Source organism: Melozone crissalis, unplaced genomic scaffold (genome assembly GCF_028551555.1).
Source record: "Melozone crissalis strain CALT ecotype California unplaced genomic scaffold, PUWL_Pcris_2 ptg000018l_1, whole genome shotgun sequence".
Lineage (NCBI taxonomy): Eukaryota > Metazoa > Chordata > Aves > Passeriformes > Passerellidae > Melozone > Melozone crissalis.
Genome location: NW_026535796.1, coordinates 39357823 through 39380685, shown reverse-complemented (window position 1 = coordinate 39380685; position 22863 = coordinate 39357823). Strand labels below are relative to the sequence as shown.

Sequence of the window (22863 nt, the reverse complement as noted above, 5' to 3'; positions counted from 1 at the left end):
TTTAGGGAAACCTTGCATTTGCCTTTTACACTGTTGACTATAGCAAGTATTACACCTTAAACTTCCTTTGGCTTCATATGAAGTATATTGATGAGATATTTGGCATGAAATTACGTGCAAATAAATGCTTGATTCAGGGGAAAAATTGAAGTGAAAAAAAAGAAACTAAATTGAGGCAAAGGATGAGATCTAATAATAAAGAAAATGTGTCCAAAAGCTGAAAATTGTTTAGAAATTGCTCATAGTTACATTAAAGTCATTGTGTTCTCACAATGCTCATACATTTCACTCCTGATTACTTCATGTATTTTTTACTTTACCCCAACTGAGAATGAAATTTGTAGATATGACATGTTTTTAAAACAATGTTCTCAAAGAGTGTTTTGCTGCTTTGATTCTTTCTGTTTATGTGGTATGTTTCTTGTGACTAAATCTAGTTGCTATTTTAAAAATAACAGTGACCCTTCAATTTTCTGAACCATAGGGTAACTTCAAGAGCAAAGCTCCTGTAAATGTCAGACTCTGATAAAGGTGCACACAAATATTATATATACATACCACTGGGGGGGGAAAAACCAAAATGTATTTAAATGTAAAATTCACTTTAAAGAAACTTTGCATTTTAGTTGTGATGGTGAGATGTCTCCATTTTATCAAGACAGCTTGCATGCAATATGAGTGGATTAATTCTATGTTTTGGTTAGCTGACAGCAGTATAAACCTTCTCCTGACTTTTAGAACTGTGCTAATCCCTGTTCCCTGCTTATAATCCCTCTACAAGAGCAAGCAAGGTGAATGATGCTTTATCTTAGATCAAGACAAGGCATCTGACAGCATTTGGAAATTGCCTGAAGATTTATTGTGGTGAGTGTGACATTTTAAGTGAAAAAGTCTTCTAGAGTACTTGAGGAAATAAAAGAAATGTTTGAAGAGCTAGTAAACGTTTGGTTTGGGATTTTTTTTTTTTGGATCAAGGTTGCACATTAGAAAACACAAATATCATCTAGTTACAGGTTCCTTTTTGCTTACTGTTTTTTCAATTACTATTTCTTCTGCCATATAAATTAATACCACAAAAATGAATAGCCTTTGAAAAATTATTCAGTAATAATTTATAAATAATCATGATTTTGCATCTTTTGCAGGTTACAGCATGTGTTTATGAGTATTACATTACGTTACATTCCTCATTAGGAATAATCAATGGATCAGTATTCTTGAGATAAAGATAATTTTTAAGCAGAAGATTTGTGTTTTCTTGCGAGTGCTGCACATGAATGATCTTTATCCATCTTCTCCTTTTTATTGGTTTTCAGTAATTAAGTTTGTGAGCCTAGATGGGTGACATCTTTCATTGCTTACCAACTACATGTTGACTTCTGAGTCCCTTTAATATTCTCTAGTTTTCCTATGCTTCTTTCCTGTTTTATTTCTGGTACCTGTGGGGATTTTGTTTGTTTTAGGAGATGGTCTTTTGTGTAAATCCTTTTGTGGCCTCTATAGCATATTTATAGGTTTTTTTCTAAACAAGAGTTCAGATGTTGTCCCAATTTTAAGTGGTATCCTGGTTCCTTTCACTTTTCTGGTGCAAAGTTGGATGCACCCAGAAAAAGTTGGATGGCCAATTTGTGATGAGTGTTGGAGATATCCTTGACTTTTTTCTGTAGGAAAACACCTCTGTCAAACACCTGCAGAACACCTGCAGGCCTGATATACTCAAGAACTCCTGGAGAAATCTGTGTATCTGCAGTGTCCAGAGCTGGCAAGATGCTGTTTTCTTCTGCTCTAAAGCTTCTTTGGTTGGTAATGAAGCACAGAATGAATGTTGTGCTTCTCTCAGCTTGTTTCAATAGCAGCTCTGCCACTGCCTTCTTCCCACCAGTCCTTACATTAAGCCAACTGCTAATCTTGTCAGGATAGCCTTTCTGTACTAAAGAAGAACTTTTCAAAAATTGTCACTAGTTGTTCTGTGACTCCACTCAAATATTCAGTTGATAAGTTCTTGCATTTTGAGAGATTTTCATTAATATTTCATTTTCTCCCATAGGAGAAAAAGACTGAGTTGCTGTTTAATATACTTGTTCAGAAATATGAAAGAAAATAGTACATTCTGTGATTTTTTTTTTCTGTGTGATACTAGAAGATCTAGTATAAATTTTAAAAGTAATAGATGGAAGGTTAATCTAATAGTAAAAAACTGTTCTAAATCTTGTAGAGAAGAAGCAAATCATAATGACTAGGTAAAGGAATATTCCAAGGGTTTTAGTAGTAGTGAAAGATTTAGAAAGAAGAAAAAATTGTATGTCAAGCAAGTTAATTTAGTTAAATAATGGTCAGAAGCATCCAAAATAACCTTCCTTTGAAAAGTAATATTTGAAATGGTCTTGGCTAAAAAATTTGGAGTAAATGCTTCTTTGACCTTAAATAATTTATTCTTTAGATTTCTAGCTCAGAATTTTGATTGTGATAAGAACTTTTGCCACTTAGTTTCGCTTTCTAGACTGTATTTCATTACAAAATTTATTTGAAATTAATTATTTTCATATTTTATAGTCATGTTTGTCTCAGTTTTGCCATTATTAAGTGTCTATGACATGATAATTTTTAGTAAAGTAGTTTTTTATCAACTGGCTAGAATGGGAAATAGATGTTTCCACTTTAATTTTAAACTGCATTTTTTAAAATCTGTGATTATTTTGTAGGTTTGTATGCTTTTCACCACATGTGCTCAGGAGCAAAGGACTGCTTTCTAACTTTGTGTCTGACAAATTCAAACCATTTACTAGTACTTCCTGATTTGTTAAAGGATCTCTTTTGGGTCCTCAAATCTAGAGACCCAAAGGAGCTGAACAGCTGCACTTGCTCCCAAGTTCCTGACAACTGATTGCACTGTCTTCTCTCCACAGATCCTGCACTTCTGGTTTCCTATTCCCTTTTTTTTTCCTCTCTCTCTCTTTTTTTATTTTTTTCCCTTGCTGCTAGTTCTAGGGGAGTCATGTTTGACACTTCATTTGTAATAATGGTTTAACTAATTGGTCAAGTCTGTGCATTGTCTGGTAAGGAAAGACATCAGTTGGATATTTTTTAGGTGGGATTCTTACTTATCATCAGGGTCCACTATGTCCCATTATTGTACCACTAGTTCTTTAATAGGAATAGCTATTAAAGAATAGCAGGACATTATCTTAGCAAATTTACCTCCAAATTAATCTGGAGTACATGATATTTCTAACTTTCATGTGAGAAGATTTTTTAGCTAGGAACATGTAAGTAATTCTGCTATCTTCTTTTTCAAGGGGCATATTAGAAAATAATTTTGTTCCTCAGATTGTGAAAACCTGGTGATTAGATTGTCACAATCATGTAGAATTTGTAAAAATCCAGCACCCCCACTCAGTCAAAGCATGAGTTTTCCTGTTGGCATTGGCAAAATCATTCGTATTTGAAAAGAAGAGGAGTATCTTTATTTTTAATCAGTTTTCTAGAGATGATGACTTACCAGAAAGCTGAAGCCAATCCCTTCCTCAGCAGCGGAGGATATGACAATGCAAGACAAAAATGGACATCTTCATATAGGAGCATATAGTTCCCAGAATATTTTACTCAGTTCTCATATTTGATGGTTTGGGAACTTCACATCAGTGTTGTTTAGTCACTCTCTGACTCTTTCCTTCTCTTTGAAGTACATCTGTTTTTTTTATTTTTGCCCCCTCCTTGGAGTTCAGGAACAAATAGAAGCCCAAAGCAATCTTTAGGAGTATCTGGGTTGTGTACAAATGTTTCTTGTTAATTTAAAACCATTCAGATCCAATAGGAGGAAATATGGATTGTAGTGAGATAAACTGCAGCTGGGAATGACCAATGTACAGATTGAGTTCACTGTCCCTGTCTCCACTTCAGCCTCTCTTACTTAGAAGCTGGATGCTTGTGCAATTTAAGGAAGCTCCAGAAAGCTCTGTTTGACATTATTGGCTCTGGGGCAATTACTGTATGGAAGGCTGGCAGTGGTGCTCCATGATGAGCCCTGCTTTGTTTGGTCTATGGAAAATAAGTGTGCTCTGACTTGATCTGTTTAAACTTTGATGAGAGATGTTTGCTGATTGCAGCTCTTTCTGCTTTAAGATCTTAAATAGTATGACAGAAATGGTTTGTAGCTTCCCCTGTTTTTCTTTCTGGAAGATATGGATAAATTACAGCAAATAAGAAAATATTCTCGAGTGTATGTAAAATGTCTGTAAACACACCATGAAAATATTTTGCTTTATTTAAGCATAGAAACAATTTCACACTTGAAATTAAGTCTTAATTAAGAGATATCTAAGATGCTGTTATTTTACTGCAGTATTCTTTTGTGCATTTTTACTGGTGCCCTAGTTTTATGAAGCTCAGGAGTAGTCACATGAATATATTCTTGGATTTTCATCCAATATTGTTGCTAAGGAAACATCATCTTTAATACTGTATCCTTGTCTGCAGCCTGTCTGTATTAATCAATGCCTACTAATGCTCAGCACAAATCAAGGAAAGATGAAAAAGAATCTTAATTTCTTTTATTATCAAGTAGTTTATTATTGACTATTCTCCTCCAGGATTCCCTGCCAGTTCAAACCTCACACAAATTGGAGGGTCTTGTCCATGACTCTAGTCTCATCCCATGCAGACACAACATGGACAGGTTTTATTTTTTTTCATTGGCTGCCATTAGTATTTAATATAATAATCTAACATTGGTCTTGTACAGTGCATGGATCTGGTCAAAATGTTGGGGAATGATTACATATTGCTCTGAAAGGGAGAAGGAACCTTTCCTGAATGCATTAAAAAGGGGAGCTTGAATGTACTAAAGTGAGAAACACATGCCTTTCAGTAGGCTGTTAGAGCTCTACTACTGCATTTCAGCCCAGTTTGAGTATCTGGCTAGGAAAAGACCTGTCTTCCAGACACAGTGGTGGAAACCTCAGCTCACTACAAGTCCAGCTATTTGGTTTGTTGCAATTGTGACAGACAATTTTTTAAATTTTCTATTTCTGAACTCTTCTGAGAAGTGCCAAGTTCTAGAGTAAATTTAAAAATTATTTTGACTTAGCAATTTGTTAGCATCATAGCTGTTTTTTTTCATCATAAAATTTGCCTTTTGGATGTGTTCTTACATATGTTACATGTTACTAGAGTAGATCTAACATCTGTTGTGGAAGAGCCCAGGTCAGAAAGGCCAGAGGCAAACAAGAAGGCCTGAGGAACTTCTCATTAGGAATATCTGTTTCCTTTTCTGGACAAGCAGCAGTATCTTGTTCATCAGCTTAGTCATCCTTCAAGGACAAGGAAGGAAACCAAGCTCCAGTTTACAGTCTAGCAGTGTGGGCTAGATGCAAGCACAGTTCCAGCAGTCTAACCTAGAGAGGTCATACCAGCTCTCATTACCAGGATAGTAAAGGGAATTCTCTCCTGAGTGCTGTAAAGGGAATATGTGTCCTTTTCTTCTGAGTGCAGAGCTTTTTATGCCACTAAGCAATCTCTTTCCTCTCCCTAAGAAAGAAAATGCAAGAGAATATTTTTGAGGGAGGGTACCTAAGCCCACAAGTCCCGCACTAAGAGATTTGAAAGCTGCCTTTAGAGCTGAACCACAGCCATACTTTTCTGCCTGATCTCAGGAGCTGAGTGGATGAATGGCAAGCAGCTATTGCAGATACCATCCCAACATGATTTTGACACCTCAGTAGAGTTGTGTTGAAGATCATACCCAGAGTATCCAGAGAGAGCTCAAACTCATTGTTTGATCCTGTTAACCGCATCACACTACAAGTTCCTACAGTCCATGCATGGAAAGTGTATACTGTTATTTGTTTCTGGGCACCCATTCCAGTTAAGCTCTTTCTGTCTGCACTAGGAAGCAATTTAAAGTGTTTTGCTCAGGGCAGTTCTAGCAGAGAATGTTCTCAAGGATGTGACTGGTACTGATGCTTCTACTCTCGAGGTTAGATCAAGACACTGTGTTTTTGTATTGATTGCTATGCTTATTGGTATTTCTTGGTCACTCACAGTCCAATGAAGGAACTGAAAAGAGTCACCATATTGTGTAAAATTCGAATCTAATCCTTGACTTCTCATGAGTACACAAAATTTTTAGATCTGTAATTCTGCATGGTTCCCCATGGGATTAATAATAGCCAAGATTTGATTATTAAGGAAAAACATTGTCTTATCATTCATGTCTCATGTCAAAATAATGTAAATATGTGTAGTAGTTACTTCGTTTAGTGTTGGTAACAGAAATAGTCCCTTGACTTTTTCCATGCTTCTCTTTTTGATCTGCTCTGATAGCCTGTGAGATAGAATACCTGCAGGTGATACTTTAAGTTGTCCTTCACTCCTTGGTCTCTAAGAAAAGATGTGGAAAGGTGTTTTTAAATAGGTGTTTCTTCAGCCACTGCTAACAGCTTTGCTAAATAGTTTCCCTGAAATTCACGATATGTGCATTTTTTAAAAGGGCTTGCTGTGTTAAAATATTTATTGTAGATTAATTTTCTTCTTTCAGTGAATGTCTAGAAAAGTTAGCAGTTTACTATATCCCATATCAAGGCAGAATTTGAGCTCAGTTGTTTAAGCCAGTATTTTGTATTGTGATGTAGAAAGAACTAATACTGTGATACTGCTATTAGTTGTTATTTGCCATTTATTAATTAGAAATAAAGGAAGCCTTCTCTGTATTCACCTAATATTCTTTGAATGAAATTAGTTGGAATGCTTGGCCTGAGGACAATGTTCTCCTTTCCCTTGGTAGTGCCTTTAGTGTTGTCCCTTCCATCTCTGATGCATTGTGTTTCTCTAAAGACTCTGAGCTTCAATTAAAAACATGCAGAGCTAATTTTTGGTTGCTGTAAATTGTTTTTTCAGGTGTGGTGTGGGGGTGCTTTTGCATGTATGTGTGTCTATACACATACAGTGAGTGTTTTGTTGTACTTGTGGTGTGGTTTTTCCTTGTCTAAAAATGCACTATGCACTTGTAGCACAGATCAGGACAGGATTGAAGAGGTGCGGAATCAGACATGAGACTGCTGGGTTTTTCCTATTTTCCTCTTAGTTTCTGTCTCTTTTTACTTGCTTATTCTTTTAACTTCCTTTTCTACATTTCTTTATTGTCCATTTGGTCTAATTGCTCCCTTTCTGTGGTGCCATTCTAAAAAAATAGATCATTTTGGATGCAGCATTTTCTTTCCCTCCAGATGTTTTTCCTTTGTCCTGTGAGTTCACCATCTGCCTCTGTGTGCTCTGGAAGATGTGCAGGTGTTAGTCAGGATTAGGTGGCAGAACTGAATTGAAATGTGATTAGGTTTTGCTGCCAGTTCCTTTCTGCAATGTTTTTTAATTGTGAAGTTGCTCTGTCAGATAAACGACTCCGGAAGTGCTGTGAAGCCAAGTGGGGAAATATTGGTTACTTTGTCCTGGCGCTGAGGGAACCGGGGAGTAGCCAAGGGTACAAATTCCCATAGCAAAATGGAAAGGTTCAGGGCTTTTTACCTTTTCACCTTTGAAGTTAGGAATTCTGCTCAGTTTTGCATGTGGAACTCATCAAGCAATATCAACAAACTGAACTTCTATTTTAAAACAGAAAAATATGGAAGTGTATTGTGTACTGTAGTTTAACTTCATAAAATATTGTGTCTTCTAATGTGGTTTCCTCTTGCTCTTTGTGTATATAGAAAATGTGTACATCTTTTGAATCAGAAGATTTTTCTGGTAATTTCCTGGTTAGCTTTAACCTTGCTGTTTTTGTTTATAACTTCCCTTGTCTCCACCCTTTGAACTTTATTTATCAAAGCCTGTGTTCAAGTTAAAGATCATCTTACCTTTGCAAAGTGCTCAGCCTTTCTCCTTTCCAAATCATTTTGAGAAGATAAATATACTTACTGTGTGTTGTTAGTGATTCTGTCCACCAGTGTCTCAAGATCATTCATTACCCTGGCATTCAGCAGGGTTGGAAACTTTTTTAGCCAAATTAAACAGCCAGCTTTGGAAATTTTGTCTTCCTGGCTTCTGTGTGGTATTTCTACATCATTCTGGACTGCTCTACCTAGTATATTTGGAGTGTGATCAAGTAGTTTCTTTGGGTTTCTGTCAGAATATATTCTTACTTTTCTGTATTATGAAATCTGAGTCCTCAGAGCCCGTGTTCTCCCATACAGATTGCTGCCATAAACAAAACAAAGAAATATCTTGCTGACTAGAATGTTTTCTAGCTTGGTCCCAGATTTAGCAAAACAGTTCTGATGAACCTCAAATGCACTCTGAAAGACTGAAATACAAACAAAATTCTCTACAATACTAGAAATGTGGAGAGTTAATAATTATTCAAACCCAGCTATTTCCAATTGTTCTATATTAAATTTAAGACATTTAAGATAATCTTAATTGCTCTTAAGTTCAGTCATCTGAAGTGTAGTCATTGCCTCTAGTCCAAGCTAGGTGTGCTTTGGGTTTCTGTACAATCAGCACAATTCCTGTACAATCAGGAAGCTGTCCTCTCATAAAAAGGACATCAAATACTGTGTGGAATAAAGAACTTCTGGAGATGTGCATCTCTCTCCATTGACGATTGATGTGTAGATAGTTAAACACCAACTTCTGTTTTCCATTGTTTGTGTTTTTGAGTTTTAAGAAATATAAAGAAAGGAAAAGAGGTATTTCTCTCAGTGCATGAAAATCTGACCAAATTTAGGAAACACTTTTGGAACAGAGAATTATTGACTATTTTGCAACTAATTTAAATTTAGAAGGCTTTTGAAGGCTAAATTCAAGAAAGATGATGGTATGTACTATATTTAGAATTTCACAGCTACTGTGGAATCTGTGATACAAAATGACTTTTTATTATCTAGTATCCATAGGAAAATATTGTAAAAGAATTTTTAAGGAAAAAAAAGTAATGCAACTAACTAGGCAAATACCAAAGTGTCATGCAGAAATATTTTTATCTCTTTTTTTTTGGCAGCCTTGCTTTGCACCCTGAACGTGTGTTGGTGGCAACAGGTCAAGTTGGGAAGGAACCATACATCTGTGTGTGGGATTCATACACTGTGCAGACTGTATCTGTCCTGAAAGACGTTCACACACATGGCATAGCTTGCTTGGCCTTTGATTTAGATGGTCAGGTATGTAATTGATATTCTTTTTTCAAACACTTGAATAAATTGTTTATCTATTAGAAATCTTGTCGCATAGCTTTTCTTTAAAAAAGACAGTGTACTGTCTCAGGTTCTATGTGCTTATTCTCAAGTTGAGGAAGATCAATTTGTATTACTAATGAATGCCAAATATTTACATTTGGCAAGAAAAGTATAACTTCAAAAGCTTTTTGAATGGAGATGAGGTGGTAGGGAGGTTCTTGTGGTCTGTGAGCCACAGTTCAGAGTTAGACCAAATGACTGGAGACAGTGGCCCTCCCCTGTGCAGGGACATGTCTTGTGCCCATAGTGATGGTAGCTCTGTTGTGTTGCTCACCTTGGACGCCTTCAGGCAGTATCCCCTTCTCTTTCATGCATTTTGGATTCACTGGTGGCTCTCCACGTTTTGGTTGTTTGTTCAGACTCATGTATTCTATATCTGAGAGTCAAGAAAAAGGTTTCATTGGAATTTTGTTGCTTTTGAACGTTTTCTGAGTAGTAAATTGGTCCTCAGAGCTGCTACCTATATTGGAGACTGTTTTTACCAGACACTAGCTCCTCTGAGTAAAGAGACTTTCTTGACTGATGTATTGGAAATGGAAAATTTAATGGTTATATTTACATGTTAGGTAGCAGCTGCAAAGGTATTAGCTGAGAAAATCCTTTCTGGAGATGTGCTTTCCTGGTCTATGAAACACTTCTTTCCTTCCCACTCAGCCTTGCAATGTGATACTCAGATTTAGTGGTATCCCCAGCTCCTTTTGCTTGCTAAAAAGGTCAGTGTCTGTTAGTTACTGCTGTTCCCTCAAGTGAGGATGTACTGTAGAGACCAGTTGCTGTCCTTAAGAGAGTATCAAGTGGAGCTGTGTTGAACAAAAGAGGAAAGCCTTGTCTCTGTTAAAACATGTTGTAATTGTTGTAGGAATGTTCTGAGTTTGTTGAAATGACCTCTCACTGTTCAGGCAGTCAGCTTCTAGAGTCAGCTTCTTTCTAGAATCTCATTTCTACTTCACAGCAATATCTTTTCTCTACATTGTTCTTGTTGTGTTACTCCCTCACTTGAATGGCCTTCTTAATTTAAGGTCAAGATACATCAAATTAGGATTGAAATACCCTGATTTTTCGAAGATGGAATAGAAAGGTTAGATTTTGTAGTATTAATACATAGGCAGCATGGATAGAAATTGTATTTAACTTGTTTATTTTTCTTCTCATAATCCTGGAGCTTTTCAGACAGTAAAGGAATTATGTTATTTGGAATTGGTCTCTGTCTTTAGGAACAAAGATTACAATTCAAGGTTGGAGTTTGGTTTTGGTTTTTTAAACTCACTTAGATAATCTATGTAGAAATTGAAGCTAAATTTGTCTTTGATGAGTGTAAGTATTAACTGCTGAACAGTGAAAAAAGCTTTGCCCAAAAGATTTAAAAAAAATTTATTTATCAACATCAAGAGGGCACAATTCATGCAAAAATGTTACAGCAATACTAATTTTCTTTAAAAATTGAGCCAAATCACTCAGCTTTTTTTTTTTTTTTTTTTTAATAATTGAATCCTATTAGTCTTTCTGTTGAGAATTTCTATAGGATAAATAGCATTTTGACTGGTTAACACATACAATACAAGTGGCTGATTTAGTAAATAATTTGTGTCAAGAAATCTGTGCAAGGTGTCTTCACAGTCAAGACAAGACAAGCTGCAAAGCACAGGAAGATCTCAACATTTTATTTTTCTTGATTTTTTTTGAATAATCTTTTTTGTCCATTCTAGTTTTACAGTGTAAATGGCTTCAACCTCTTTCTGAATAATAAAGACTTCATAAAATTATATTTAATTCTGTTTGAGAAAGGATTTGGAAAGAAATATTTCCTCATAGAGGTCTTGAAGAATCAAGCAAAAAACTTTTAAAACATTTAATTGTTTTTGATCTTTTGTTTGTTTTCAAGAAGATTGAAGAAAATATTTTTTCTTTGTGTCTCTTGAACTTACAAAATAAATCCTAAATTCTGCAAGTTACATACAATTAAAGGTAATGAAACATACAGTTTCATTAAGGTCAGTGATTATTCCTTTTTTGCAAATGTCTCCTGACTGCAGCTTGCCCTGTGTGCTATACAGAATTATATATATATTAAACTCTATAGATCAGAAATATGTTGTTATCTAAGAAGATCTTTATAGTCATGATGTTGTACCTGAAAAGATGCATCTATGTGAGCTTTGGTGTAAGATATAGTTAATGTTTTCTTCTATATCAAAATGGAGCTATTGCTTCTGTCTCAAATATGTTACACATTTTTTGCAACTCACTCAAAATAATGGCTTTAGATTTCGTGAATATATTGAGTTATTTTTATTTGTTTAATTTGGACACTTTTAGCGTCTGGTCTCGGTTGGTTTGGATTCGAAAAACACAGTTTGTGTATGGGACTGGAGAAAAGGAAAATTGTTATCAATGGCTCCTGGTCATACAGACAGAGTAAGTACAACTAAATAGTCTGAGCATCAATGTCAATTTTAGTTTGTTAAACCGTGTTTGTATATATGTACTAGACCTGTTTCTGAACAAAACCCATTTTGTTTTAGAAACTGAATTTGCCTAAAGGTTGATATGCAAAAAGATGTGAAGATATTTAAGATGTGTGCATTTATTTCTAGAATAAAATGGGTAACTCAATATTTATTTGTATATGGTTTGTTGAGACTGAAAACATGTAGGAGAAGTGCATAATTAATGCACTTCTTAGACCCTAATCCCCATATGGGAAATCAAAATGCAAATAATTGCTTGATTTTTTCTAGTCTGTAAATGAACTTTAATGTTGTTTTATCATGTGTTTTAATTACTGTAGGGAAAAAAAAAGCCAGAACTATATTGGGTGTATATTGAAATTTCAATATGGAATGAGAGGATAAAAAAGTCTTTCCAATAGATCCATTTGAAGCATTTCAGACTCTGTGTTAATTTGCCAGAAGTTTTTACTGTTTTAACTGTCCTGTGCTAGAAAGACCATCTCTGCTGACATCCTTTGGGTTTTTTGTGCAGATATTTGATATTTCTTGGGATTTATACCAGCCAAACAAGCTTGTCAGCTGTGGTGTAAAACACATCAAGGTAATGAAATTACTCTTCATTTATAAAATATTTAAGCTGCAGTACTATATGCTCTATAAAATGTATAAAAATAGAATCTAAAAGTAATATAGAATGATAATATGTAAGGTTTTGTGTAAGAACAATATTGGTTCTTAGAACTGCAATCATGAATCACACCTGTCTACACTAGATACGTTAAAAGATCTGTATACTGAAAAACAGACCCTCCATGCTCAAAGAATTCATGCCCTGGCAGAAGTACTGTAGTAGGAATGAAACAGTTGTCAGTAGCATTGTATGTAATGGCTGTAATATCATTGAAAATTTAGGTTCTCTGAAATACACTGTTTGAAATCCAAAGTAGTGTAGGACAGGATGCACATGTTTAAGGTGACTCCAGGTACTCAAGTTTCTGAATCTTGGACAATGAATTAATTGCTGCACTGCAGAGTTGAAATGAACTGAAAAACCATTTCTTACCATTTAGAGAGGATATGGGGAGACAGTGAAAGAGAAAAGAAGAGAAGCAGCATTTTTCTTTCTTTCAATTCTTTTCTCTGCTTGTGTTAGTACCTTTGTCATTTGGAGCATTCTGTACCTGTTACAGAATTCATAATTTGGACAATTAATGTATTTTTCAAGCATGCTCTGTTTGATCCATGTAGCAAATTTTGTGCAGAAGGAACTTTTTTCAGGTTTAACTTTGCAGCAGGATTATCAATGATTAGGAACTGTGTTTCACATCAGTCAAAAGTCACTGTCTTCTCCCATGCACAGTTTTCTGTGTTACCACATCACAGCAGTAGATGGCACCTTGAAAGTTCTGTATTGCTGTTGTGTGGAGGTTCCCATGTGGGGGAAATGTGTTGCTTTTTATACAATGAACTTGCAGAGTAATATGTATTAGTGGCCTACTGGAATAAGTGTTAAATCTGTTGGCTACATTGCATAAGTCTGATTTGGCATGCAAGCGTTTAGCGTGTCAGTTAGAGAATTCCAATAACTTGTTTAATAATGATCTTTTTTTTCTACTTCTCTAAGAGGACCTTTATGCCAATAGTAAGTTAATATTGGTGATTTAGTATATTTAAGATGTCTTTATGATATCAAAATATATCTATTTAGATAAGCAAATGTGTGAGCAACTTTTAAAGCTCTACAAAGCCTTTCTAAATAGAAACATTATTTTAAAAATAACTGCTGTTTCCTCTGGGAAACCAGTATGGAAACTCAGAATTCTAGAGGTGTTTAGTCATTTAGATCAGGCAAGAGATTGTTGTTGATGTGTGTTTTTTTTAAACCACACCTTCCTGTTCTTTCAGATATCAAGAATTACTTTCATGTTTTTAACACTGTATTTTTTCTCAGATTATATTTTATGCAACTTGTAACAGTACTTAATCAAGTTATATAGATAATTCCATGTGAACTGATATTGAGGAATTTTCTTAGATACATCACCCACTTTCACATTGGAGCTAGGTGTTTCATTTATGCAGTGACTGTAGTTGCTTCTCAAGCAACAACATGGTCTATGTCTTTTAGTTAAAAAAAATATAAATTAAAGCCTACATAGGGGTTTTCACCCCAGCCAGCAGCTAAGCCCCAACCAGCTGCTCACTCACTCCACCACTAGCAGGACTAAGGAGAGAATTGAAGAGTAAAAGCTGGAAAACTCATGGGTTGAGGTAAAGACAGTTTAATAGAGAAAGCAAAACCTGCACATGCAAGCAAAGCCCACCAAGGAATTAATTCACTGCTTCCCAGGGACAGGCAGGTGTTCAGCCGCCTCCACAAGAGCACACATAAGGGTGACTTTGGAAGACAAGCTCCATCCCCTCAAATACTCCCCCCAGTTCTTCCCCTCACTTTGTTCTGAGCATGATGCCATTTGATCTGGAATATCCCTTTGGGCAGTTGGGGTCACCTCTCCCAGCTGTGTCTCTTCCCAACCTCCCATGCACCCCCAGCTTCCTCACCAGTGTTGCAGTAGGCAAGCAGAAGGGCCCCTGGCTGTGCAAGCCCTGCCCAGCAATAGCAAAACCATCTCTGTATTATCAACACTGTGTTCAGCCAAATCCAAGAGACAGCACTATACCAGCCACTGTGAAGAAAATTAACTATCCCAGCCCAAACCAGCACAACTAGTTATGATACTGGGATTTGTCTAATCAGTACTAGTTACTCTAATCAGTAATGGTAATTTCTGCTTATTTCTGAATTACAGTATTGCAAAAATACTGTACAGAAATCTATTCATGCTAACTTTTTACATTGTCCCATAATTATTGAACTCTGCTCAGAATTTTGAATTGATTAGTGGTAACAGAGCACCTTGCTGTGAAATACAGTTCCCTAAACACATATGCAGGAACTCCTGTATGCTGAGACAATAACCTGTCAGCGGTGATGCTTTCATGTTTTACATTGGATTACTTCAGCAGCTTCACTTTCCAATGCACATTTACATGTTTGGACAGGAGGGTTTGAAAGGAATATACAAGTGCTTCTTTTTTGCAAAGATCTCAGAAACTACAGGGTTTATCTGGAGACTTAGTTGGCAAGTATTGTGCTCTGACGAGAGACTTTGTCTGTCTTTAGTTCAGGATTCATTGATACATCTTGGGTGACCTAGGAGGGAATTCACACTTGTGTGATTGCTGCAATTTCACACAAATGGTTTATTAGAAAGTTCTTAAAAATCTCTGCCTCAGATGGCTACTGCGTGTGATCCGTGGTTCTGATGGGAAATACATCTGCAAAAAAACCAGCTGCCTTCAAACAGAGCAAATAGAGTCTCATCAGAATTCTGCATGCTTAGATGGCATCTTTAAATGTATAAAGTAACATAAAGTACAAATGCACCATTTTCAGCATAAAAGTCTTACATCAAAGAAAGATATGATAATTCTATTATGAAATACTTTTCAAAAATAACTGAAAATACAACTGACTCACAAATTATTATTTGAAAGAATTTTAGTTTAATTTAAAACTGTTATCCCAAAATTCCTTCCCAACTACTCTGTTATGATGATCTTATGGAAAGATAAAGTTGGTTAATAGCATAAAACCCTGTTAAACTGGAGAACTGAGACATGGAAAAGGGGGTGATTTCTTTTGCAGGCAAGGTACTTCTCTTTCAGATCTGCATATTAAATTTTAAGGTATTAGCAAAATAACCATTTCTAAATCACTTCATGTTGCAGTTCTGGAGCTTGTGTGGCAATTCCTTGACACCAAAACGTGGTGTCTTTGGCAAGACCGGTGATCTCCAGACCATCCTGTGCCTGGCCTGTGCAAGGGACGAGGTGACGTATTCGGGTGCCCTGAACGGAGATATTTATGTGTGGAAGGGAATCAACCTCGTCAGGACAATACAGGGAGCCCATGCTGTAAGTGCCCCTTTCTAAATTAACGCTGTATGCTAAGTAGATTTCTGGAAAGCCAGAAAGAGCAAAGCAAGGTCACCTTGGCTGTGTTCCTAAATGGTTTCAGTGATACTCATGATGTCATATTGGAATATTTTTTGAGAACAGTATACAGATTTGGAAAGTGAAGACATGTCAGTGAAAGTTTAACAAAAATTTTCCAAAGTGCTTGGTAATACTTTCTTTTAATTGAAATGTTTAATATGAATAAAAAGTGATTATAATTTTGCTATGTAGGTTTTAATTACATTTTCTGTGTTATTTTAAAGCATTTGGGTTTGTGATTAAAATAGGCAGCAAAAAAACCCACTTTTTGGTTTGCAATCTGATTTGTACATACTAAACTGTGAAAGTCCTCATTACCTCTCATTTGGTAATAGGCAATATTTGACTTCTAATTGTGCAAGTATGACTTAAAAACAAAGCCAACCAGGTTCTGTTTGGTTTAACCTATGGTGCATGGAACTGCTAAGGTCACTTTATGAAGCTATATGATTTGCTGGTTGAATGTTAATTTTGTTTTGAAAAGCATTGCACCGTCTTGATAATATTTGAAGTTTCAATCTTAGCAATTTAACATTGTGTGAAAAAACAAGCATATGAGTCCTGATATTGCAGCTTCAAAATTCTAGATAAAAATTAATAACAGTTAATGATTCTTGCTTGTTGGAATATGTTTGTTTTAACTGGCCTGTTGGACTGGGTGGCCTGGTGTTTGTAACTGAAGAGCAAGAGTCACTCTTGATTTAATCAGGTAGAGTGGAGGGGATGAAGTGATGAATTTTATGTGAGTGGGAGAGGTTGCTGTCAGTTGTGGTAAGCAGACTCTTGGTTTACCAGAGATTTAGAAATACACATTCAGGATGATTGCAGCTTGTAGAGTGAACTAATAATTCAAAAGTGGTTGGAGTGCTTATTCTGTCAGTTGTATAATGACACTGTCTCTTGTTATGAACAAAGATAAATTTTGAGGAATATCTGTGTGTGAAACGTATCCCAGATTACATTTTGCATTTAAGATTTCTTTATATACATAAAAGTGTATGTATATATAAAATAAAAAAAAATTACGGATAAACCCAGACAATGATACTGTCCTGTATGCATCTGTAGAAATATAAAATGTATTCAAGAGGGACCAAATTATGAATCAGGAAATATGAGGGGGTATTTACAGTATGGAGTTATTCTTGCTCTATAACTTCAGATCTGGTTTCGGTCTTCATAATAAGTATTCAATATTGTTCTTTTCTGTGTTTTCCTGTCATGATTGGCTATTGCCTATGCAGATCTCAATTCCCAGAGGGAAAAGTGTACTTAGTCTCCTGTTGAAAACTGATGCCAAAATATTCTCCCATTCTGTTGGTGCTGTAGGAGACAGCTGTCCTGCATATTAACATACTTGTTACTTGGACTATTTAGACTTGCAACAGTTTATTTCTCTGAATAATGCAGTGCTTTTCAGCTGTTTAAGTGTGAAATGACTACTGATAAACATAAGATGATGAAAGCTTGTTGCTCCACTCCCTTATGTGCTGTATCAGTTCTGAGTTGACCATAAGATCAAATTTGAAGTGCAGTAACATCCTTATCTTCAGTAACATCAATGGCAGAGCTCAGGTGACCTTGGAGTCGGTCTCATCTAGCCTTCTATTTTTGGCTCTGTCATCTAGGCTCAATGGAATTGTACTTTGCAGTACTGAAATTAAGTTATGAACACTAGTTCATGTCTTTGAAATTCATTTTTACAAGAGATTAGAATCACTACAAATCTCACTGATTTCAGGGGAAGAAAAACCCCAATAAAATATGGAAACTTCTTTCCAACAAAATGAAACCTTGTTTTTCAATTAAAAATTACTTTAAAGGATAATATTGACAGACTACTCTAAGCCCAACATATGGAAACTTGGAATGACAATATCTCTTCAGCTGTACTAAAATATTATCATGCTATTTTGTGGCTACTTAATTTAATAAATTAGTATACTTAATTTTATAAATTGTGTCCTTCTTGCCCAAAGGTAATGCAAGTGCAAGCTACAAGATTTATGGTGTATGTCTTTTGTTGAAGGGACAGTGTGCACTGTAGTAGGGAATTTATAGAAATTTCTCTTCAGTGTGGTAGTGTTGGAATTGTCATCCCTGCATACCTGTTCATCATCCTGCATCATGACTCCTCAACAGATGTGACATAAACTGTAATCTTACTGAAGGAAGATGTCTCATTATTTGTATAAATACCATTCTTTTCTTGCAGCATAACCAGCAGATATCTGAGATACTGGAAAACAGTTTCTAAAGCATGTTAGTGATGTGGAGAAATAGTCCAGCTCCAGATTTATTAGTTATTATTAAGATATTGTCTGCATTAATACAGAAAACCTGTTCTTTTCAAAGGTTGGTTCTCTTTGTTGTGGTTCCCTTAGCTGAAAAAACATTTTTCATTTTAAAAATAATTCAATGTGAAAAATAAGGCATGGTCTCCCAGTATGAGCAACCAAAGAAACACATAGCAACTTCAACACTAACAAGCAAAATAAGAATTCTTAATTCAGACAGATTATCTGTTTTCTGTCATAGCAATACCAACAGAGAGGAAAGTAGAGTTTCCTGCAGATTTCCATCTGAATTTGAGTAGAAACAAAAAGTTGAAAGCACAGAAGTTAAGAGTTGGAAGAGGATTAGGGAGTTCACTTAAAATAAAAATAGGAATGAAAAGTAGGAAAAGATGGAAAATGAGCAGGGTTTAGGAGTAAAGGCGCAGAGTTCATGTGCAGGGAACAATGGATAACAATGGAAACTTCAATTCTAGATTTGCCTCCTAAATTATAATCTTAGTAATGAAAATTTTAAAGGAGAGAAAGGAAACAATAACATGAAAGCATGTATAAATTCACTGGCAATGGTAATACTCCATGAGGTTATTTGTAGGTGATGGATCTGGCTCTGGGAAGTTAAGAAATACCTTGACTAATAAAAAAAATATTGATAGTTGTCTCTTGTATATGTATATCTATATGTATATGTATGTCTATTTGTATACCAGGGCAAAGAACAGATTATAGAAACTTCCACTTACCACCTTATAAGTGGTAAATTCAAGGTAGTCCATGGCTATTAAGATATATACAAGATGTTACTTGGATATTAAAATTGTATGCTTAGTTTAAACACTGTATATTTTAAAGATTCTTGTGTGCTATGCTTTTGCCTTGCATAGTAAATGTACCTAAGATGCTTTCTCAGGAGATGAATAATTAATTTTGAGATAGTCTTTCAGAGGTACACATTAAAGTTGTGTGGATTGATGTCAGAAACTGAGGTTAAATAACAAGCTTGAGGTTAAATAACAGGCACTCTGTTAAAACCATTGCACGCCTATGTCAGTGTGCTGGATACTAATTAAATATAGATGGAAACAATATAATGAACTTAAATGAATGGTTTTAAACTGGTATCATGTACCAACACCATGACCATTAAGTCATGCAGTATATTCTTTTGCTCCTTAGACCAGTCATTGGCTTCAAAGGAAGATGTCCACTTTTTTTAGCCAATGGGAGCTATGGGGACAACTATTTTAATTTTTTATAATAGTATGCACATTTTTGAGCTCTTTTCTGGATGATTTGTTAGACAGGAAGATCACATTTCACAGCAGTGTCTCTCCTCTGTAAACTCACTGACACGTACCTTAAATGTTTGCAATCCATTTCCCTACTGTGCAGTATGTGCTGGGAGAGACACTGTCTCGTGGTGTGTGCCCCAACATGGGTGTTGCTTTACATTTCGGTGTCCTGCAGTGTACCTGGGAGTAAAAAGGAGGCTGTGGAGTTGTTTTTGTGTTGGTGCAGTGTCTCTATTCTCCATGTTGCTCACTAGTAGTCAGTTGCTCCTAAGTTTTCATATGATCTTCCAAGCTTGGTCCTAATGACAAATAGCTGCAGTCATCATGTGTTTTAGGAATTGCATAGTCGGAGTGGTGGATTTTATACAAACAATTGCATTTAGATAAACTGACACTTGATTTTTGCAAGATAGGTTCAGCAGCAGTAAGAAACCATAAGCTGCTTCAGTATTGGAAACTTCTTGGATTCAAGTAGTGGCTAAGTATTCTTGCAGGAGGAATAATTTTTGTCAAATTCTTCTTGTACTTCTCTAGCTTTCCACTCTAATTTCTGGTAGATCTGGGCATTTATTTTTTTATTTGCTCTCATTCAACTATTTTTTTCTTAAATTTGAGGGAACACAGATGTGATACCAGCTGGTTATGTTGGAAAAACAGGAAATAGCATTCTGAGAAAATGTTGCTAGATTTGAGATATTATTTCCAGAATTTTCACATTCATTAGGAAGTGTAATGAAGAATTTGTAAAAGAAGAATGCAGCCTGTATGTTGAGTTTCATAAGTTTAAAGATGGAAGTCTTTGATTTACACCTTTCATTTTCATTCAGAAGCACAGTCTTTGTGGCTTACATTCAATTGCATCTAAGAAATTCAGTGCAATTGTTTGCCTTTCATTACTGCTAGAGGATTTTTAAACATCAATAATCAAATTATATTGATTACAATTTCACCCTGAAGGATTAAAGAAGCACGAAGACTCCAAAGTTGATTTGCATTAACAGTCTGGTCAGTTTTTAAAAGGAAGGATTTAGTGGAGGGTTTACTGGCCAGCTACCCCAGTAAAAAATCTGTCTTTTCCCCTTTAAGTGTGAACCTAACGTTTATATGAAATGTAGCAAAGCTCAGCTTTTTCCATTAGATGCTTACAGTCCCCATTAATGAGGGGCATTTTTATAGTTTTCATCTCGTTCTCTTATTCCAGTGGCACAAAGACTGCAATGAGAGTGTCCTATTGCATTTCAAGAGACTGAGCTAGCACATCTGCCAAATCTCCTTGACAACCACTATGTCCTTTTCAAGATAAGGATATTCTGTGGAATGGAAAACAGATTAATGCTGGATCCACTTGATCTTGTCTTCAGAGCATTCCGCCATCTCCCACATTGCCAAATGTCTGATTGTTTTTTTAATACTGACTAATTAAATAATGGATTTTGGAAAGAGTTAATTAGAGAAAAGAAAATAATTCTATTATCAAGATTGCATTCCAAAAAGAGCTTTAAAAGATTTAAACTTGGACAGAATTCAGCATAAGGTACAAAATGAGCTGAAATTCCTCTAGGCTTATATTTATTCCATGGCACCTAGAGTCACAGAATCACTAAGGTTGGAAAAGGCCTCCAAGATTGCAGTCCAATTGTTAACCTGGCACTGCTGTGTTCACCGCTAAACCCTACCCACAAGTGCCACATTCCTCCTGTTTTTGACACTTCCAGGGATTATCCCCCTAGGACTTCCCTGGGCAGCCTGTTCCAATACCTGGCAACCTTTTTAGTGAAGAAATGTTTGCTAGTATCCAATCTAAACCTTCTCTCTCAACTTGAGGCCATTTCACTCATCCTGTCAGTTACCTGGAAGAAGAGACCAAACCACACCTGGCTATCAGGCTGTTATAGGGGGTGATGAGGTCTCCCCTGAGCCTCCTTTTCTCCAGGCTAAACACCCTCAGCTCCCTCAGCTGCTCCTGACAAGACTTCTGCTCACAATAGTAAAGGTTAATGCAGCAAAACGGATAGACACACATGCAGAGAAACAAATACAGTTTGTGCTGTATATTCTAAAACATCTAGGCTCCTAAAGAAACAGAAGATTTTTCAAGATGTTAGAGATAATGAGAGTTAGACTTCTAATCTGCTTATGATTTAAAAATTCCACTACATTTCTGTTTATACACGCACTGCTCCTGAACTTGTAGCTTGTCATAAAAGTCTCTTTCTTGAGAATGGCCATGACATGCCAAAAAATTTGAAGTTCTGTCACCCAAGTCTTTCAGTTTTTATTGTCATTTGACAGTCTAGTAGGCTTCTTTTTTTTGTGAAAGCTGAGAGATTTCTTTTTTGGTAACATGAAAAATTTTGTCCTTGTAACCTGATGCTAGAGAAGCAAACACAATCCATATTTCATTATGACCAGTCTGTTATGATATTTTTCTTAGTTGTAATTTAAGAAGAAAAAGCATCTTGGTAGGAGATAATAGTCATGAATACCCCAGAATTCTTACAAGTCACATTGTATCCTAATTTGTTCTGTGAGTGTACAGCTATTTTTTCCCCAAAAGCCAATCTCTCCTTTGCAGACTGCTTTGATCTTTGCAGTTTATGGGCTTCATTACTATAAAATCTAGACGCTACCTAAAGAACTAGTGGAACTTTACTTCTTTACAAAACTGAAATTTCAGACCAATATTTTAGAAGATACGTGTATATTATTGGCTGGTCTACTTTCTTTTGGACAGGAATTGAGTCAGATTTTCTCTTCCATTGTTTCTAATGGTCTCTTGTTTACTTTTGTCATAGTTGAATACTACATACTTAAAATAAATATAGAGCAATTTTTTAAACTTCTTATGGGCTTATCAGCTAAAGTTGCCCTTTCAGTAGCTTTGCTTACTGAAATGTGTGAGTTATTTCTGAACATTAGGCTAGTGAGTTGTGTAGGTAATAAAAAAACCCCAGTAGTGTGTATGCCATTTAGATGTGTATCATGTTAAATCAAATATAGTGGCTATGTGGCTATAGTATCTTTATTTTAATACTACATGTATCATCTTTGCCTCTTTGTTATCCTGAAGAAAACATGTGTCAAGTGAGTTGAAGAAAATGGGTTCGGTTTGGTTTCATGATGTTCGCCTTTAAAATAAGAATTTTTATTAAGTTTTCAATGGTGTAGCATGATCATTGTTTTTCTTAAGTTTTATTTCTAAACTTATATTTTAAATCAATCATCCTTGGTTTAAAAAATAAAAAAATCCCAGATGTTTTTTGCATTGTTGTATAGCAGCTGGGTACTAGCAACAAAGGCCCTAAAGCAAGCCTAATAGGGATCATGGGAAATCTTCATGCTGACATTTATCAGAGTTGGACCAGATCCTAAGGCAAGAGTATAGGAAACTAAGCTCTTCCTAGGGATGAGAAGCAGCATCACCATGATGATGATCATCAGAAGGAAAACATTCCTGCAGCAATTCACTTTCTGTTTATCACTTGTGGTTAATTCTGCTTGTTGTGAGTTAGTTTCCATATCTGACTTTCTTGTATTTGAGGCT

At 35.7% G+C, this 22863-nt stretch overlaps 1 protein-coding gene across 5 annotated transcripts in view; it reads left to right on the top strand.

Moving 5' to 3' along the window:
- The window catches only part of EML5 (EMAP like 5), a 94265-nt gene that overhangs the window by 10993 nt on the left and 60409 nt on the right, over window positions 1-22863 (top strand). For all 5 annotated transcript variants that reach the window (XM_054276247.1, XM_054276246.1, XM_054276245.1 and 2 more), the window contains exons 2-5: window positions 8990-9149; window positions 11541-11639; window positions 12207-12275; window positions 15467-15652. In XM_054276247.1, the coding sequence (XP_054132222.1) occupies window positions 8990-9149; window positions 11541-11639; window positions 12207-12275; window positions 15467-15652 (514 nt within the window). The remainder of the gene's footprint in view (window positions 1-8989; window positions 9150-11540; window positions 11640-12206; window positions 12276-15466; window positions 15653-22863) is intronic.